Source organism: Lissotriton vulgaris, chromosome 9, assembly GCF_964263255.1.
Source record: "Lissotriton vulgaris chromosome 9, aLisVul1.2, whole genome shotgun sequence".
NCBI classification, from domain to species: Eukaryota; Metazoa; Chordata; class Amphibia; order Caudata; family Salamandridae; genus Lissotriton; species Lissotriton vulgaris.
The window spans coordinates 606,353,981-606,372,721 of NC_141697.1; the positions used below are offsets into that span (position 1 = coordinate 606,353,981).

General features: G+C 47.8%; 1 protein-coding gene across 1 annotated transcript in view; it reads right to left on the bottom strand.

Moving 5' to 3' along the window:
• LOC147691951 (SH3KBP1-binding protein 1-like) overlaps positions 1–18,741 on the bottom strand; it is a 308,124-nt gene that overhangs the window by 131,753 nt on the left and 157,630 nt on the right. Inside the window, exons 7-11 of the mRNA XM_086938233.1 lie at positions 11,082–11,258; positions 5,677–5,767; positions 3,691–3,881; positions 2,618–2,733; positions 2,314–2,401 (exon numbers count right to left, since the gene is read on the bottom strand). Of these exons, the coding sequence (XP_086794359.1) occupies positions 2,314–2,401; positions 2,618–2,733; positions 3,691–3,881; positions 5,677–5,767; positions 11,082–11,258 (663 nt within the window). The remainder of the gene's footprint in view (positions 1–2,313; positions 2,402–2,617; positions 2,734–3,690; positions 3,882–5,676; positions 5,768–11,081; positions 11,259–18,741) is intronic.

The following is an 18,741-nucleotide window of genomic DNA, read 5'->3' on the forward strand; positions in this document are numbered from 1 at the left end:
AAACAGGTCTCCCCTAAACTTCCACCCCAGCTTCCCTCAAGGGTAAGACCAATCTATCTTTAAGCCATCTCGGGCCCCCTGGTGTGTCCCACAAAGGAGCCATGCTGGAAAAGTATCCTAGTGCTACCGCGCTTCTCACCATAGCCCATGTTTTAGCTAGGCCCTGTAAAACCTTTAACTTAATTTTTTTGAAAAATTTGGGATCTCCAAATTTGAACAAGAAACCCTCATGTGGTAGCGTGGCCCCACTAAGCATGGCCCGGAACATACAACCCGCCCCAATGTTAGTAGGCATTTTCAGTACCATGCGAGAATGGGAGAGTTGAAAAGCCCATGCATACAACTGAAGATCCGAAGCGGCTAGGCCTCCCTTTTCTCTTCGCCGCCTTAATTTTTTCCAGGCGATCCTAGGTGTATGATAAGCCCACACAAATGAATTAATGTCGCTCTGTAACTTAAGTAAGGAGACTGCCTCAAAGTGAAGGGGTATGGCATGTTGTATAGTATGGTAAGCCTGTCATTGTATAGTATGGTATATAGCCTGTCATTGCATAGTATGGTATGGCCTGTCATTGAATAGCAAGGTATATAGATTGTCACTGTATAGTATGGTATGGCCTGCCACTGTACAGTATGGGTAGAACCAAGATCATGGCCTCACCCATAAAAGCAAACGTGATGCCATTGCTAGCATAAACATTTAACAAGGATGTGGGCTTAGGGGGTCAATTTGGAGGCAAATAATTCATCAGTTATATTCTCCTATAGCAAGGAATTGGAATGGCTAATGCAGCTCAAAGACAGCATCAGTAGCTCCACAGCATTCATGTAAGATTTGTTTAAACTATACGATTGTTTAATATTTCAGGACAATGGCTATATATGCTAGGACCATGTCTTTCCTTTAACATACAATGTGCTTAGGTAAGCACTGCTCAAATGAGCGCTTTGTTTTTGTTTTAATATTTAGGATTAAGTTAAGGGAACGAGTGAGTGAGGGTATACATGCAGGGCGTACGTTAGGGTGATGTATAAAAGGTTGTCCGCGTTCTGAAGTAGGACTTGTGCTAGTGCTTGTATGTGTCAAGCACCTTTGGATGTGTTCAGTGGAAATGATGAGAGCATGAGAGAGGGAGCACAACAGCGAGCCTTACTGTGTGTGTGTGTGTGTGTGTGTGTGTGTGTGTGTGTGTGTGTGTGTGTGTGTGTGTGTGTGTGTGTGTGTGTGTGTGTGTGTGTGTGTGTGTGTGTGTGTGTGTGTGTGTGTGTGTGTGTGTGTGTGTGTGTGTGTGTGTGTGTGTGTGTGTGTGTGTGTGTGTGTGTGTGTGTGTGTGTGTGTGTGTGTGTGTGTGTGTGTGTGTGTGTGTGTGTGTGTGTGTGTGTGTGTGTGTGTGTGTGTGTGTGTGTGTGTGTGTGTGTGTATGTGTGTGAGAGAGTAAGTGTATGTGCATGTGTGGACGAATATTTGTGCGAGCTACTGTGTATGAGAGTGAATGTGTGAGAGTAAGTGTTTATGTGTGTAAGAAAGAGAGTGTGTGTTTGAGAGGCACTATGTGGGTTTGTTTTGGGTGAACTAGTAGTCCTTGACAATGTCAGCTTGCCGACACTGCCTACTTTTCTCCAGTATAAGATCGTCAACAGACCACATCTTTATCACACTTCAAAGATGGCCCAGAGTCCTGCTTTTTCCAGAACTGGCAGCCTCACAGGTACAGCAGCTCTTGGGATCAGGCCGAGTCCTGGAAGCCAGAGCCAGGGTACCCTGGAGCAGTAGCGTGCCCAGGTGCCATGCATTCAGTGATTAGGAAGTCTACCACACAATGCCACTTCTCAGATCCTTGTCCAAACACGCTTTTTCCCATTCAACACGCACCTTTGCGTACACTTTAGGGTTTTCGTAAAATCTGCCAACAAGATGTGTTTGTTTGGAAACTGACTGAATGTGTAGTCAACGTTTTAGAAGAACTGGATACATGCATTTGAAATCTTATCTCTGAAAGACATCTATTTCCCCAGAGGGGACAAGCTTTACTCTGCTTCTTAAGCCATGCACAGACAGATACAAAACCATGAGGTCATCACCCCAACTGAAAAAAGCAGAAAAGCACAATAACTCTTTGTATCCCACATCCTGATACATTGCTGCGCTTGTGTCGCTGAAGGCATAATATCAGAGCTTACTATTACCCAACTGGAGGATTTCAGGAGGAGGGTAATATTTGATGGCGGGATGGGGGGTTTGATTTCTACTGACATTGCAAGGTCGGAAGAATACCAGGAATAAAACATTTTGGCCACACCGATGTCACCTACCTACATAGTAGATAGATCCATTGTTGCACCCCAGGAGCAGAAAGGACCCCGCCGTGTCATAGCTGTTAATCGGCACCACATCCTGAATCTGCCCAATGGACACAAAATAAGAAAACATCTGATCAAATCCTTCCATTGAGACATCCTTACATCAGTAGCAAACCAGATTCAATTTTCGGAAGTGGATCAAGAACAAGGCTCTCAGGCTCACTCCAATGTATGTTAATATATGCTCTTATTCGGAAACCAAATCTATAATTCTGGAAGTATTTCACATTTGTCACGCTGTTTATAGCATCCTCACCTGCCAGTGCTTTGTGACTGCATTCCACACTCCGATCTTGCCAGTGTGACTTGTGGCGATTAGTTGGTTTCCAACAAAGAAGAGCGCTTCAGCAGGAACACCCAGATTAAAGACCCCTAAAACAAAGAAAAGGTACATGCATTCACCAAGCAGAAGTTTAAGTCGGCTCTTTTTGAGTCCAGTGTGTTGCAAATCGTGGAGGAGGGTTATGGAAGCGGCAAACAAATTTACATTCAGTAAAGGGATGTGGCAGAGAGGTGGAGCGAGGTTCAGGGACGCGCAACCGGCGAATAATTGTACACATCTGAACAGACGTGTTATTTAGAGTTACTACTATTTGATTGTTGTACAGTGCTCGAGGTGAAACGACCAAAGTACAACTGATCTGACACAAAAATATAGGAGTCCTCTTCAATGAAAGCACCATTGCAGCCATCCATATTGATGCCAGGACTCCGCAGTTTGGCCAAGGATTTAACCAGCATGTAAGGTGCCTTTGTTGCATGTCCCCCTTATGTACCGAAGGAAAATTGCCTACATTGAGTGCTGTGAATCTCTCTAATCACAGAGATACAAGACTTACTAAGAAAATTACAAGTTGGACACAGATTAAAGATGCATTTGAGAAACTTCAAGACGAGCCTGGAGATAGTTTGGAGTAACATGTAGAACAGCAAGTTGTCACGCAGATCCTAGCGCATATGGCACATAGGTACAGACACTTCCTTCCAATCAACAGACATTTGTATAGTTCTGAAGGGTGAGCCATCACCAGGAGAACTGGGTGGTGCCTAAGCCCAGGCTTCTTAGCTAACACAAACTTAAACGGGGTGGAAAACGCAGAGGGTGTGGCACTGCTTTGGGCAATGTTGCCACAACGTGGTGTACTCAAATGTAGTTCGAAGTTGTACCTAGGTCTAGTCCTACTCAACACACAAAAAGCAGCTAAAATTAAACCAGTGACGTGCAATCGAGTCCCGACATCACTAAGACAACATAGAAACTGTTGTTCCGCTTGGTTGTAAGATTCACACAAGCCAGGTGCTCCGCCTGTGGGTGTCCGTTGAGCGCACCTATCTCGTTGCCATTTCCATCTGCCTGGATGGCCCAGAGGATGATTTCGCTGCAGGAAGCCACAGCCAGCATTTTGTCATTGTCCCCAAGCAGGCCACCAATGACCTTTGCGTTCAACGCCACCCGCTCAATCACCCAATCCAGGCGGGGGCTTGAGAACACCTGCAGCCAGCCCGAAGTCTCCTTCATTCTGTGAAGATAGGGAAAAAGGGGAAACAAATCCATGAGAAAGTAAACCATATTGGCTGCACTGATGTGGCTATGATGGGTACAACTGAATAAATATACATGTGAAATACACTTCACAAGTTCCTTCAAAATCGAGGCATGAGTATTGGCTTAAAAGCTGCACACGCTTGCTTCTAACTAAAGGAGTCTCCCTAGAGATTAGTGTATAAGTGATATGTACAACAGAATGCCATACAATCTGGATAAGGGCCATCTTTTCAGGCGTGGATCCCTTTGTTGAATCGGAGTGGTTGGTGGTGGAAGGTTTTGTTACCCAAACATTTGTCTTGTTACAACATTATGAAGTTCCATAAATCCTCCCAAGATACGATGCAAAGCAAAGACAACTCGACGGGTGCATGACTGCTGCAGAGTACATAAGCTCCACTATCTGGAAAATACATCAGTAAAAGATTGCATTGTAATTTGAGAAGAGACCCAGGGCCACATGTATGTAGATTTTTTACGGTTGTAAACAGCCCGATTCACAGAATCAGGCCGTTTGAGACGGTAAAAATGCATTTTCCTATGTACCAAACTAATTTGGGATTCGTTAACCTATTACTGAATCACAAAATGGGTTAGCGTGTTAGTATTAGGAAGGGGCGTGTTAATGGCGTCCCTTCCTAATAGCGACTCGCAAGGGTATGTAAGAATGTGTTGCAACCAGAATGCAGTCGCAAAACATTCGCATTTTACAGCCAGCTTCAAGTTGGTGGTAACCCTCACAAATGGGAAGGGGTCCACTTCCCCTTTGTGAAAGCATGCGAAAAACGTTTTTTAAGGACAGGCAATGGTCCTATGGACCACTGCCTGCCCTCAAAAATTAAAACTGAAACGTTTTAATTTTCTTTTTGAAATTCATCCAGTTTTCCTTTAAAGAAAACGGGCTGTATTTGAAAATATATATATATATCGATAGTAGATGCAGCCAGTCCAAAAGAAGGCTGATCTAAGCTGGTTAAATTCCATCACAAATCGAAACATTTTAAGTTTGCAAGCAAAACTTCATGGCTTACACAAACTAAAAAAAAAGAAAATGCAACTACATTAAATACAATCAAATACTACAACAAATGCAACGTAATATATAGCAAAAAGTTAAGAAACTGTAAATCCAGCTCGATAAACTATAAACTAGTGTAGATATGCCCATAAAAAGTCATGTTACTTTATCGAAATTGAAAGTGAGGTATTACATGAACAAGGTACATATGGAGACACATGTAATTCGTGGCGTAGCGAGCTATCAATACTGGAGCAGGTGCACTGGACCGAAGCCCAGGTTTCAGAAGCCAAACTGCAACAAAATGATAACCGTTTTACTATCAAACAGAAAAACACATAAATCCGGTGCCCAGTTTTCTCTCGTGTAAAGGTACATGGCACCATTTGTACACCACAGCTTGTAATACTATCTTCCTAGAATTTGGAGGTTATCCCTGTAAGCAGTGCTTTAAATGGACCGGTACGGAGTACCAGCACTTTTAAATTTTGAGAGGGAGAGTACCAGCACTTCTAAGAAACAAGGTGGTATTCTCTGGTACAGAGTACCTGCACTTCTATTTTCCATTTCACGCACTGCCTGTACGGTTGTGTCTTCTCCCTCCTCGTCCAGATACATGGAATCAGCAGTGTGACTTTAGTGCGAGGGACCCATATTCACTTCTGCTCTGCTCTCCCCCACCCAATATCCCCCAGACAGAGAGGTAAAGGCCCTAAGTGGCAAACAAGATCAGCAGCAATTGTCAAATTACCTGTAACAGACGATGAACTGGGCATAGGCGACTGCAATCCAATTATGGTGGCCACAGATAATACGCACCATGCCAGGATCACTGCTCATTCCTGTAGAACAAAAAAACCACAGATCAGCGTAAAGGGGTGAAGGAACAATGTGAGAACAATTAGGATCTGAAACGAGATCTTAGGGAAAGAAAGAGCAAGCCCATTTAGTAGGTGGTGGCCTGGTTAAAGGAGGACTCTTTCTCCCTGGTTATATGAATCCCTGGAGAAAAACCACTTGGCATAGTTATATACTACTGATTCTGCACTGTGCATATCTGATTCAGATTTATCTCCTAAGACACTAGTCTTAGGAAAGGACCTCCTTTTTCCTAAGCCAGGCGCCAAGGATGTAATTGCATTGAAGACCTTTTAAAACCGACCTTTTGGAGGCTTTTATTATCCACTTTTCATTTTAAACAAGTCTCTTCCCATATTGTAGGATCAATAAACACACATGACTTGTTAATGCATTTTTTGCCACAAGTAGTCCACTAGTTGATTCAGAGCAGTGATCATTCCACTTTACAAGCGGAGAGCTAAATCTCAGGCTGATTCCTTTCTGGATGGGGTTAGAAACATAAGTAGCAAACCGTCTTGCGAAGCTTACAGGTCTCTTTAATGGTATTTTACTATTTGATAAACCAACCAGTTACTTTGCAGGCGTTCACTGAACACTAAAACCTTTTGATATGTTATTTAGCTGGAAGGTGATTGCATCATTGGAAGCTGACAATATTGACCCAACATGGAGGTTATTCACATTTGTCACTTAGGTACACTTACTACAGTTAGAATAGGTAAAGAGTCATCTATCTGGCAGTGATTAACTTGATGTCTGATGCTTTTTTAACACCATAATAAACGTCCTTGATCTGTGTTAAGGGTATTGCATCCGACCCACAAGCTTATGGGAGCCGGTCTGCCTTATTATAAATAGATGATGCTTTGGTGAGCAATTTGACTGATAAGGTCTGTAATAATCAAACGTTCCAAGGAAATTCCGATTTTTTCATTCCCACATAAAAAAAAAAAAAAAAAAAAAAGTCGGGCCACATCAAACCTCTTTTTAACAGGAGTCGCGTGCTATCGGATACAGGCAGACCTGGCAATTGATTTTCCAAAATATAAGAGGATACATTCTTGCTTTTCAGCAGATAAAAAGCATTGCTAGACTTTAGAACATTCTCCTTTGGTGCAAATGTTGGACATGTCCCATTGCAACTTCGTAGAGCAGCAACTGCAGCTGTTTTGGCTCACTCAAACACTGCATAGTGGCCAGGGTCGAAGACCACGCATAAAGATCATCTGTTCCTGATTAACATATCATTTAGAGATAGGACTGATGCTATTAGTTTTAATATGTTCAATCACATTACTGTGGCTATCCAAAATTATGAGACAAAGGAACAAGTTAATTACCTTCTGTAATGCCTTATCTGGTAGAGACTATCTAGCCACAGATTCCTTACATTAGAATATCACTGGCATCAAACTGGATACAGAAGATTTTCGAGCAGGACCCTGGTGCGCCGGTAGTAGGCGGTATTGTGCTACGTGTCTGCGTTGTCCACGCTGGAAGTGGCATGCGCGGTACCTATACTCCATAATTCTTTCCTTTCAGCGCTAGATAGCACTGATCCTGTCTGAGCTACCCCTCGGTCAATTTTTGACTGGCTTTTTTTGACATTTTGTCAAAATATTTTGAGAAAACGTCCTCCTGGTGTCAGGAACAGTCTGGGTTCAAACTATTTGGAGCCTGTCACAGGCAAATGTCAATGACAGACCCTCACCTGATGTGTTTGTGGTGCTTGGAGCGGGACCACGACTCCAAGACCTGCAAAGACTGCCGTGCCATGCATCCGAAGGCTCTGAAGGAGCGCTCCCTCAAGCTCCTCGCCGCCGTTAGAATCTGCGACACTTCAGGTCCCAATTGCATGGAAGGTACCAGGACTGCTCGCTGAGCCCTTTTCGAACGGTTGCTGTTGCACTCAAAATCGTCAGGGATGTTGGGTAAGTCCCAGAATCGTAAAAAGTCCATGAGGTCTTCGACTTTGCCACATTCGTTGATGTCTTCTGATGAGACGCAAAAACATCAGCACTCCAGGCCCCTTGAGTAGGCAGAGCCTGAACACGGGTCCACACCGCACTTTCCTGATTTAGCTGGATCGACCCCCACACTGCTAAAGGAGTTCTATGAGGCCATATGCCTCATATTTGGGAGGTGCGGCCCCTCTGGAGCGACTTCAGGCCCCTCAGGTGCGGGAGGGGCACTTACAGGACCCACACCAGCAAAGGAGTTTGTCCTCTGTGCCAGTTGAGCCTCATGGATCCCTTGCTGGATCCGGAGCGGAGCCACTGGCCAGACAGACCTTTCTCAGCACCCACTCCAGTGCTGAAGCTCCTGGCATCGCTGACACTCCTATGTGGCACTGCCGGAGGGCTACTTCTAAAAAATCTTCCGGATCCAGTCTGACGCCTGCGGATATTCTAGGGTAAGGAATCTGCTGCTACAAATCTTTATCAGATCAGGCAAAAAGCAACACCCATTTCGAAAATGTGGACAAACCTGTGCCAAGATCTTTTTGCATCAGATTTGTTTCCAAGTGTAGTAATTTTGGCTGTAAAGTTCTTAAGTGGAAAACCGAGAATAGTTTATAGCACTCTAGGTTCCACCCCTGACGCTTGCAGTTTGGTAATGGGAGCTCCAATGTCTCTGTTTTTACCCATACTGTAGGTTGGCAAGGCAACACTAGTTATTTTTCCTAATTAGACTGCACAACATACAAGGAACTAAAGAGGCAAAAAGAGATTATGTTTACTCAACCCAGTATGCAGTTACAACGCTTTTATACTCTGCAGGGGCATCATGCTTACTAATGATAGACAGACAAAAGGCTATATTATAATTTATGCTCTTTCCAAATGGACTCCTCAATTATATACCTACACCTGTATTTATCTGTGCATCAATGGGCATTTACTGTACTATTATAGTTTTACTGCGCACTTCTTTTTGCTTAATTTTAACGCTGCTTAGTGGTTTATTTTGCTTGAACTACTCTACTTTTCTAAATTCTTTAAGTACCAGTATTTTGCTACACATCTATTTGATGGATTTTTATTGTTAACATGTATCCACTTTGAGCCAATCTGATGATCTTTACTCTGTTGATTTTTTAGCATTGCGCTCACAACAAACAGCAGCAAATTTAAAAAGTAAAGCAGAGGAGCTCTTAAACACTTGTCCATCAAATTCCAGAGATTGAGGAGTCACATGTTCATTCACTCCCAAAGAGACCATGCTTTATGAGATGTCCAGATGCAAAGCCCCAGTTGGCATTCAACCAGAATACTGAGTCTCAAATACAGTGCTACAGAAATGCCATAGTAAGAATACAAACTAACAAAATATTGTGAAGGTAAGAATATTCAGTTAAGTTAAGACATACACAATACCACATATATGAACCTAGAAGATTATATATGTATCTGCGGAGTTAGAAACAGTAAATCTACACTTAGCCCTAGATTTACCTTCAAAATCATGCAGTAGTCTATAAAAAGGCTACAATATTTTGGCGTTTTCAAGGACAAGGGAACCTTAAGGTATACAAGGGACCATGGGTAAGGAATGTATGTCGGGGAACAGCCGGTCCCTTGGGATAGAGCTGCATCAAACATCAACGACGAGTTGGCGCTCCCACCTTATTTAAGCGATCTTGCAAACAGTTCCAGTTGTGCACTTTTAAACTAGCATGGTTTTTTGACACCTTTTGCTTAGTGGGATGTAAGACACGGATTCACGTATGAGCACAGTTTGAAAGAGCGCCTTTTTCCACAACGGTCTTGGATCTTTATTATAACTAAAACCTTCCCTAATCTTTTTCCTTTTCTTTTCCCACCCCTCTATTTCTTACAGTCAAATTAAGTCTCAGGCATAATTTAAGTCCTGATGATGATCCCTATATTAACAAATGGGATCGAAACGTAGTCGACACACAGTGCTGTGACTATTGCATATATCAGTGATTTAAAGTTCAATAGCATTGGTACCAAAAACTGGGACAGAATTTTTGTAGCATTGTTACTTGTCACTCCTTTTAGAAATGTCGGAGTTGTAAAGTATTCTCCTTGTTGCTGTATTTTGCCCTTTGTCTTATGTTTCCCACTTCCATTACGTTCTTCTGTTATGTGACTGAATAAATATTTAAAAAATGTCTTATTCCAAGCTTATGGCATAGAACTTATTTAATTTCTATGCTCATTGTTTGATATAGCTCTACCCCAAGGGACCACCTGTTCCTCGACATACAATATGTTTGAGGCATAATGTTTTTGTGCTTAATATTCTGACACTGAACACAGATTGCTGTCATTCAATTAACTAATTTTCATATTTTTAAGAAAACCTCTACTCTACTCAAAGCAGTATGCAATTTATGAGAAAAGTGTGCTTCTCAGAATTTGTTTTGTTAAATTAAAAAAAGAAAGTCCTGCACTTGCCAAGATTTGAAGAGCAGCTGTGCTACTGAAGCTTTTTAGGCAATATTAATCTTCTAAGTATAAGGAAAGCACAACAGAAACCCTACAGGTAAGAGAGCAGGCACAAAATGTATATTTGGATTTCTGCTTTAGGTATCAAAGGTGTGCGTAATAAAGAAATAAATGTTGGAACTCAAGAGGAACCCGGTCAATTAATCCTATTAAATAGTAACAGGTTAACAAGATCTTACATACCTGGAAAAACTTTGAACAAGAGACTAGTCCTGTGACTGGGCTGGAATAGCAACTCTGGAAATAACATACAAGGAGCAACAAAGGCAGCTCACAGCTTGGGCGAGACACAGAGGGGGTTATTCTGATCTAGCTCTGAAGGGGCAACCATTATTTGTTGACTATTTCTATATCTAGTCTTTCCTCCAGGTCTTCTAATAACACATAATCAGTCTGTGGTGCCTTGCCTATCACATATCCTTTAGTACAACAGATCTATGTAGTACAGTAATTTCTGCAGCATTTGAGAGTAGGGGAACTATTTCCCCTAGTCCCCCCTCCCACCCCATAGAGCCCTGCCCCCTCCCACGGTGAGTAGTTAGATTGTGCGAGAGATTCAAAGTTTAGAATTAACCTTGATTCAGCCTAATGAAGTCTAAGTGCTTTGCAGCTTAACTTGAAGTCCCTGGAAGAATCTGTACTCCAATACCTTCGATGCGAAGGACTGTTTAATGTTCAAAGTTCCCACATTATCGAGTACTTTAAAAAGCAACGTCAATCAAAAGCAAAGAGCTGTGCCTTGAAATATAAACAGCTACTGGTTTTAACTTGATAAAACGCATCCCCAACAAGCAAAGCATTCTTTCAAGCTGATACTTACCGGAGATACTTCCACCAGACCGTTCTTCCAAAAGGCGTCCAAGTATGCCCGCATTGCCCAGGTTTGGCGGCATAGTGTTACTTCTTCGCACTGGGGCTCTTTCTGATGGTGTCAGCCTGCCTGTGGCAATCTGCGGTCCAGCCACGCTGTGACGGTTTCTTCTTTTGGCAGGAAACACTGGAACAAAGACAAATCAGTAATAGACACATTACTTTCTGTTCCCTCATCAGAAACGATAGTGTGCCTGGATGATCTCAGTTTTGCCCGGCAGATCAATCATCAAAGAAATCAGGAGATGGTGGACACTAAAAGTGACTTAGTGAGAGTAACTGATGCACACATAAGCCTGGCCCACACGCAGCTTCTCCGTTAAGGCGGAGGAGCGTCGCCCTGCCTGCTTTGAGCGCAGCAGGTGCACACAGAATGATTAAATGGTCATTACCTTACTTACCTTATATATTCTATGTGCCGCCTGCCGCTCTAGCCAAAGTGTGATGGTGGGGGCAGTGCAGACAGATTCCTGTGCATTGCAGGATGACTACAAGTGTGCATGACAGATTTGTCGGCTGACTACAGCTGGCCAAACTGTCATGCACACTTCAGAGCCTTCAAACTCAGTGCTGTAAAACAGCTGAGGGATTGCAAGCACAGGCCCCAACATCAAAATGAGTGCTGGGTTAGCCTGCTCCAACAAATACTGGAGCTTCTTAGCAGCTCCGGGATTGGCTGGATTCAGAAACAGGAAGTAAACCACCTTCTTATCCTGCTCATCGTTGTCGGGAAGGTCAACATGCAACATATCAGTGAATTGTACAGCACGCCGGGGGGCGGAGCTAGCCGGCGTCTATGGCGGACGCGTAAGAGCAGAGCTCCGCGTCGGCGCCAACTATTATCCGACAAAGATCCTTGTTCAGCAAAGAAACCCCAGCGAAAACGGCAGGAATTGTCGACCCTGCTCCTTCCGCAACTCCACCCGAAGTTTGGGGTCGATGCACGCTCGGACACTCCATTTTTCATCGGCTGCGAGGTGGCGAGAGACCAGGCCGCGATCCCCGACCTCGCTTGAGAGCCGGGACCGAGTTGCGTGACCCGACGTGCGGCCACGAGGACAAGCTGACCTAGACCCCTCTGGGTCCCGGCGAAGGCGAACCCCCAGACTCCACGCCACCTCATCAACGCACAGAGTCACCAGCTGGTGGGGGCTCCCGGAGCCGTGAGACCCCGAAAAACCCTGGGCTAACCGCGGAGAAGGCGGTGAGCCACGTGGCACAGGTCGGGGCCTGACGAGGCGCCATCACCCGGGTCCCGTCGACGAGCGAACCCCTCAGGCCCTGAGTAGGAGAGCGGCTAGGCACCAACTCAGCCGGCGCCCCGGGCGGAGCCCGCCACGCTTCCCCGACCCAGCGGCATACCCACGTCCATTGCCGCAACGAACCGCACCCAACGGGGGCAACGCACTGATCACCCGCTGCACCCCCCTCCGTAGTGCGGACTTTAGGCTGTCTGGGAAGCGCGGCAATGGTGAAGGGGGACAGGACCCAGTCGAAGCTGTCGTTCGACCAGCGCCGCCAGAAGGAACCGGGCCCTCCGGCCTCCCACTCGCCAGGAGCGACCAACGACCCGGGTTCCTCGCTCTGCGCGGAAATAAAAGGCTTGCTCACTACTATGGAGAAGGGCCTGCAGGAAGGGATGTCGGCCATTGGCAACAAGATCGACGCCCTGGCGTATCGCATGGACCGCATGACGGAGAGAGTGGATAAACATGCGGAACGACTCGACATGGCCGAACGCAGACTGACCGAGGCTGAAGAGGCGCAAACGGAGTGGGACGCTGACCGAAAACAGTTTGGCCGCCTGCTCCAGGTGATACAGGAAAAGTCGGAGGACTTGGAGGCGCGCTCAAGGCGATCCAACATACGAATAACGGGTGTGGCCGAGACGACCCAAACGGGTAAGATGGAACTTTTTGTCGAAAAACTACTTAAGACACTCTTGGGAGACGACACCTTTTCCCCAATGTTCATTGTGGAGCGCGCCCATCGCACCCTTGGACCTAGACCACCCCCGGGCGCAAACCCCAGGCCGATAATTGCGAAATTATTGAACTACAGAGACAGGGACGCGGCGCTCCGTGCGGCCCGCGAGAAGGGGTCACTGCAACACGAGGGGATGAACATATCTTTATACCCTGATTTCACCACCAAAGTGCAGGAAGAACGACGGCGATTTGTCCCGTACAAGCAACAATTGAGGGACCTTGGCCTGGACTACGCCATGTTATACCCAGCGCGGCTGCGCATTAACCGTCAGGGGCACTCACACTTCTTCACGGATCCCAAGGAACTGCAAAAATCCTTGAAGGTGTGGATGAGGGAGAACAGAGGGAGCTCAGAAACGCGTGCAGCGGAACAATCAGGCGCGGAGGACCTGGAGGAACAGGACTGAGGAGCGAGAGCGCTCTTATGGACACACCGGCAGGCCGCTGCTTCGGGGGCACACATGGCGCCACTCCGCTTTGACACGATACGCTCTCCCCGCTCAGCCTGAACTGTGGAATATCTAGGCCCCCTGAGCGCCCTAGAGCGGGTGAGACCTGAATGATTCGGCTGGGTGCCCCTGGGCCCTCGCACTTGCGGCACACTGCAACCCTGGATGGGCTCATCTGCCCTGGAACTGGACACGATACAGGTCAGAGGCGGCTGGAGGGACGGGAGGGGGGGGGGGGGGGGCTCGGACAGAGAGCCGGACCTTGTTAGGCACTCCTTGCTTGCTGAACTTTGCCTCTAAGGCGCTGGCGTGAGGGCTATGTATGAATATTGTACGGAAGTCCAGGTGGGACAGTGGACGACGGACAGAAAGAGTAGGCTACCTCTGCCCCAGCGCTGCCAGCAGTGAAGGCTCAGATTGAGCCAGTTTGAGGTGTTATTGAATGGGATTGCTAGAGGGTGGGGGGGGGGGGGGACACAGGGGATTCGGTCACACCAGGTTGGGGTCGGTTGACTGTGGGAGGTGGGTGGGGGTTCTTGTTCTGGAGTTCGGAATGTTCGGGGGGGGGGTCGCAACTGTGTTCTGCAATGTTCCATGCCCTTGAGGGGACTGGTAGTGGGGGCACATGTGGGAGGGCGGGTTGTGTACTGCTGATGCTCATTAGATGTTGCCGCTTTCCTAATGGCTGAAACGATACTAGGGGACCCACTGCTTAACACTGAAACTCTAACTGCGTTGACATGGAATGTAAGGGGTTTGAACGACTACCGGAAACTCCGCAAGGTGCTGCACTACCTCCAAAGACACCATGTGGACCTGGCTCTGCTACAGGAGACGCACCTACCCAACACCAGTAGAATGCTCACACATAGAGGTCTTCAGGGTAACTCCACTTATGCAGGCTTCACCTCACACGCTAGGGGAGTGCTCACGTGGGTAAATCCTAAATCTAAACTTTCACTCAAGCTACTCAGAGCAGACCCGGAGGGCCGATTTGTGTTAAGCAAATGCACAGGTAAAGGACATAATCTCCTGATCATGAATGTGTATGGCCCGAATTATGACTCCCCAGATTTTTATGCGGCGCTGGCAGGGCACTGTGCTGAATGGCCCACAGATAAACTGCTTTGGGGGGGGGGGGACTTTAATTTCACCTTTAGCCCTGAGCTTGATAGGTCTGGGGGGCCCCCCAGGCGTTCGGCAGCAGCTGCGCAACAAATGCAAGCCGAAATGGTGAGACTGGGGCTGGCGGATGTCTGGAGGGAGAGGCATAGCGCGAGGGGGGGTTACACACACTACTCAGCGTACCACAACCTCCACACTAGGATTGACTACTGGCTTTCCCCTATTACTCTACTGGCGATGGTGAGGGACTGCAGAGTGCTCCCGCGGACGCTGTCTGACCACTCCCCCATACTACTGGTTCTGAACACACCACAACCTAGAATCCCCCCGTTCACGTGGCGCTTCCCACCGTACTCTCTGTTAGATGAGGCATTCCGGGCAGAACTAGGGGGGGACATAGACACGTTCTTTTCTAATAACGTAGGCACAGTGGATAGCTTCGGGATGGTTTGGGAAACATTTAAAGTCTATGTTAGGGGTGTCGTCATGGCCAAGCATTCCAGTGTCCTCAGGGCTATCAGGAGTAGACTGTCACTGCTCGAGGGGCGAATTGCGGATTGCGAACGCCAACGACTGACGGACCCGTCCCCGGAGGGGGATGAGACGCTGCGGGGGCTCCTGACAGAGTTCCACGAGGAGGTGGACAGAGAGGTCAGGCACCTAGGGAAATACGCAACGGCCCGCGCATACGGCGAGGGCGACCGGCCGGGTTCTCTGCTAGCCGGGATTATGAAGGGCGCCAGGCGACGCCAGGGTGTCACTGAATTGCGCTCTGCGGACGGGGAGACACTGACATCGCAGGGAGATATACTGGCGGAATTTAAAGGATTCTACCAAGACCTGTACACCAGCAAGATCTCGGGCGTGGAGAGCCACATAGACAATTACTTAGACTACATCAAAATGCCGTTCTTAGAGAATTGGCAGAGGGAATTCCTGATGTCCCCTATACTCCGAGAGGAGATTGCGGACGCCCTAGACAGCATGAGGTCAGGAAGTGCGCCCGGAATCGATGGATTGACCGTCGCCTTTTATAAGGCGTACAAGGACAAGCTGCTCCCCTATCTCTCCACCCTCTTTGATGAGATCTGCGAGTATGGTGCGATGCCCCCCTCTATGAGAGAAGCACTCATAGTGACGATTTTGAAACCTGGCAAGCCGCCTGACCTCCCGGGGTCCTACCGCCCCTTGTCCCTTATCAACGTTGATGCGAAGCTGTACGCTAAGGTACTGGCAAACAGACTAGCGCTCGTCGCCCCGGAATTAGTTGCCCCAGAACAGGCGGGTTTCATCCCGGCCAGAAACCTCACGTACAACATCAGAACGGTTATGGGAGCCATCCAACACACCAAACATGACACCAAGGCAGTCGCTGTCTTCTTAGATATGGAGAAGGCATTTGACTCCGTGGAGTGGACGTTCATGCGCAAAGTCCTCAGGAAACTGGGGCTGGGGGACCTTTTCCTCCAACTCCTCGGCGCACTTTATCACCAACCCACTGCGAGAGTTCGGCTGGGTGACGCAGTTTCGGAGGCGTTCACTGTGAGCCGAGGCACGAGACAGGGCTGCCCCCTCTCGCCGCTACTGTACGCGCTGGTCGCGGAACCGCTGGCTTGCGCGATGCGGGAATACCACTCCTACGAAGCCATCAGCTACCCTACCTACAAGATCGGTATTTCCACATATGCGGACGACACGTTGTTGTACGTCAGGGACCCGGTGAACAACCTCTCATCGGTCCTGCGGGAGGTGGTACGGTTTGGGGCCCTTTCGGGACTGAAGGTGAACTGGCCAAAGTCAGTGGCATTCCCTCTGACCCCTGTTACCGAACCCTTCGAGATGGACTATCCACTACAATGGTCCACGGACCCGGTCAGATACCTGGGTATAAAGATACACACGGATCCGGACATAGTGTTGCGCGAAAACTACGGGGTTGCCTATAGTAAACTAGTTGATGATGTTGAGCTCTGGATTAAGCTTCCGCTGTCTTTAATGGGCCGCATTGCCTTGATGAAGATGGTGGTCCTCCCGAGATTTTTGTTCCTCTTTAATAACCTCCCGATTGTCTTCTCCAGGGCTTTCTTCACGACCTTAAACAAACTCCTTATCAGGCTCGCCTGGGCCGGGAAACAACCTAGAATCCGATGGAAGGTGCTTCAGCTCCCATACGAGCAAGGGGGGCTGGCTGCCCCAGATCTGGAACGTTACTATAGGATAGCGCAGGCCTCCCACCTCCATACCTGGATACACGGCGGCCCGGATATCCCGCATGTGATTCTGGAGCGCTTATTCACGGCCCCTACTCCACTCCCGGCGACTATCTGTAGCCCTGGCGACCGTAGAGTAGGCATACTGGATTCCATCCGGTCCACTAACCACGCTTGGAACTCCATAATGCAGGGGCAAGATAAGATACTACTGTACGCTCCTAATATGCCGATACATTGGGCCCTTTGGCTACCTACTTTGGCGGAACCTGGTGTACACAAAGCCCTAGCTGATCTAGGGGCGCACACGCTGGGGGATCTTTTCCAACATGGCAAAGTTAAGACGTGGGACCAGCTGGTGCGAGGGCTTGACCGCCCCTCCCTGCTCCATCGCTTCCAGTATCACAGGGTGCGCAGCGCCCTTCTGGACTTTCTAGGCCCCGATATGGAGGAACCACCTGCGATACCAGAGCTAGAGTATGTCATTCACACAGAGTCCCCGAAGAAGCTTACTTCTAAACTTTACAATATGGGACACGCTCACACGGCATTGCAGTACACAAGGGCGCGACTGGCCTGGCAGACCGATTTAGACATGCACATTGACGATGGAATGTGGACGTACTGCTGCGCGGCCACTAGGCGGATCTCGCTGAATGGGAGACACCGCCTTATTCACTTTAAATTCCTGCAACGAGTATACTATACCCCTGACAGATTGCATCGCTATGGGCTTCGCGACTCACCCCGTTGCGAGAGATGCCGCGCCCCAGTAGCGGACTTCATGCACGTGGCCTGGCTATGTCCGAGAATCAGTAAATTCTGGACGACTATTTTTACGGAATTAAGCAAAATAACGGGACAGGAACTAGACGCTGACCCGGCGCTCGCTCTGCTGGGCTATGCGAGGAATGTGCCGGCGCCGGTGCGTACACTGGTCAGCATGGGCATACTACTTGCCAAACGGGTCGTGGCCTCCTGTTGGATGAAGGGACCGCTCCCGACTCTAAAGCGGTGGTCTAACGACATGCTGTACTGTAACACGCAGGCGGAGACTTATAGCGAATTGCTCCCTCCCCGTAGCCGCCCCAAAAACTTCTGGGAGCTCTATCGCACCTATCTCTACTCCAGGATGGACGATGACGACTTGGCCTCGGGAGGGGATGAGGGCCAGGAGGGTGCAGCGAACATAGATATCCCCTGATTCCAGCGGCAGTACCGCTTGCTAGACAGCCCTACCAAGCTAGGTAGACGTTCAGCCATTCCCAGCCTTACGGGATCATACACACACCTGGGCACTCAGCAGGAAATGCACACCACCACACCACACACCACTCCAACAGATTGCACCTTACACCACAGGGAACATGCAGACTAGGGACCGGATATGAGGGGGTGGGGTTCGGGGTTGGGTTGTTAGTTGGGAGAAAACATAAAATCTTACAGATATGTCTGACTATGCATAGTGCACGATACAATACTACTGGCATTCCATGTTGGGACCTTCACCGACCGGACTGTACACTGGACACTTCCAAGCTGGGAGCTTCTTCTTGGTGCTCTCGTTGTAAACACTACTGTCTCATTGGTAAGAAGACCTGGCCTACCGCCGGCCCGAGAAGGGATGTAGGTGAAGGGCCCTGTATGCATTGTAATGTACTATTGTTTGATAAATAAATAAAAAAAATTGTACAGCACGCCACGCCCCACCAATTTCTAAAATTGCTAGCCACCCCTGCCCACAATAGGCTGGGATGCCTATTGGTAACCAGGCGCTATACAAAACTCAGAAAAAAATAAAATAAATAACAAGTTACTCAGCTTGAATTAAGATTCTG